Below are 1,657 nucleotides of genomic sequence, written 5' to 3' on the forward strand. Positions count from 1 at the left end.
ATGTTTATCACAGCACTATTTACAATAGCCAAGATATGGAAGCAACCTAAGTGTCCATCAGTAGATGAATGGCTAAAGAAGACATGGTACATATATAAAATGGAATACCATTTGGCCATAAGAAAGAAAAAAATTCTACCATTTGCAACAACATGGATGGAGCTGGAGGATATTATGCTCAGTGAAATAAGCCAGGCAGAAAAAGACAAATGCCAAATGATTTCCCTCATTTGTGGAGTATAACAATGAAGCAAAACTGAAGGAACAAAATGGCAGCAGACTCACAGTCTCCAAGAAGGGACTAGAAGTTACCAAAGGGGAGGGGTGTGGGAAGGTGGGTGGGGAGGGAGGGAGAAGAGGACTGAAGGGTATTATGTTTATTACACATGGTGTGGGGGGACACGGGGAGAGCAGTGTAGCACAGAGAAGGCACATAGTGGATCTGTGGCATCTTGCTGCACTGATGGACAGTGACTGCAATAGGTATGGGTGGGGACTTGATAATATGGGTAAATGTAGTAACCACATTGTTTTTTCATGTGAAACCTTCATAAGACTCTATATCATAAATGCCTTAATAAAAAAAAGAATCTATTGTTTCTTGGGCTGAAGCTTCCCTAGAAATCATCTGTTTTGCCCCAGCTTGTCAGGGAGACATTAAGCATTTGCAACCTCATTCGTTACAGGTGTATTGTTAAGTACAATATTTCCCTGGAATACCTGGGAAAATGGCAGGGAGCTAGAATTTTATGCAGGATGAACACCTAGATCATTCATCCTAGGTTTGATACTTTCAAAATTACAAATTTCAGCCATGATTAAGGAACTATGGTGACAGACTGCAGTCTCACAATTAAAGCATTCAGATGGGGCGTGTGTACGTCTTGTTTTTCTTTTGTGTTCTTAGAGTTCATTTGGATGACTTTCACACTAGCAGAGGTGCCTGGGGTGAAGACCAGGTAATAACATAATACACTAGCTCCCAGCTCCTAAACCAGAGCTGATGAAACAGGCAGACACACTCAGCACCCAGCCCCGAGTTCTGTTCAAGAGTTTGCGCTCAGCTCCCCCTGCAGCTCCTGTCACTGTGTCACTCAGAGCACAGTAGTACACAGCCGAATCCAGCTCTTGGACTGAGGCTTTCTCCAAGTGGAAGGAGGAGGCTTCTTTATTGTACGTGGCTTCAAAACCTTTGTTCCTTCCCTTCTCGTTGGCCTTTGTAGCTTTCAGGAGGAGCTGTGGGCCTGCTCTGGGATACTGCACATACCAGAAAAGAGTGGGGTACCCTGTGGCTGAATAAGTGCAGTTCATAGTCAGGGAATCCTTTTCCAAGAAGGTCACTTGTCCTTTTGCCTGGTTCACCGAGTTTCCATTGCTTCGTCCTGGAAAAAAAAGAAAAAGAAAACATTAACAATAATGATTCTGGCTACCTCAGGCATTATCTGGGCTCTACATCTTAGAGAAAATTGTTAACACATCACCAACTTAATGAGAAAACTTTAAGCTTTATATGCCATTATATTTACCAAACATTAAGAATAGCACAATCATTGATCCCAGAGACAAGTTCATTCTTGGAGTCTCTGGTGTCCTTGGGTCCTGACTGCCTAGTGGGAGGAAAAGTTAGGGTCTTGGCAGAAGTATGAACGTGAGCTCA

The 1,657-nt window shown here is 43.0% G+C and overlaps 1 gene segment (V, D, J or C); it reads right to left on the minus strand.

Moving 5' to 3' along the window:
- Positions 1 to 975: 975 nt before the first annotated feature.
- LOC130679662 (T cell receptor alpha variable 9-2-like) lies at positions 976 to 1,657 on the minus strand. The segment is given in 2 exon segments: positions 976 to 1,382; positions 1,527 to 1,657. Coding segments are annotated over 2 exon segments (453 nt in total).

The sequence above is a fragment of the Manis pentadactyla genome, chromosome 11, assembly GCF_030020395.1.
Source record: "Manis pentadactyla isolate mManPen7 chromosome 11, mManPen7.hap1, whole genome shotgun sequence".
Classification (NCBI taxonomy): domain Eukaryota; kingdom Metazoa; phylum Chordata; class Mammalia; order Pholidota; family Manidae; genus Manis; species Manis pentadactyla.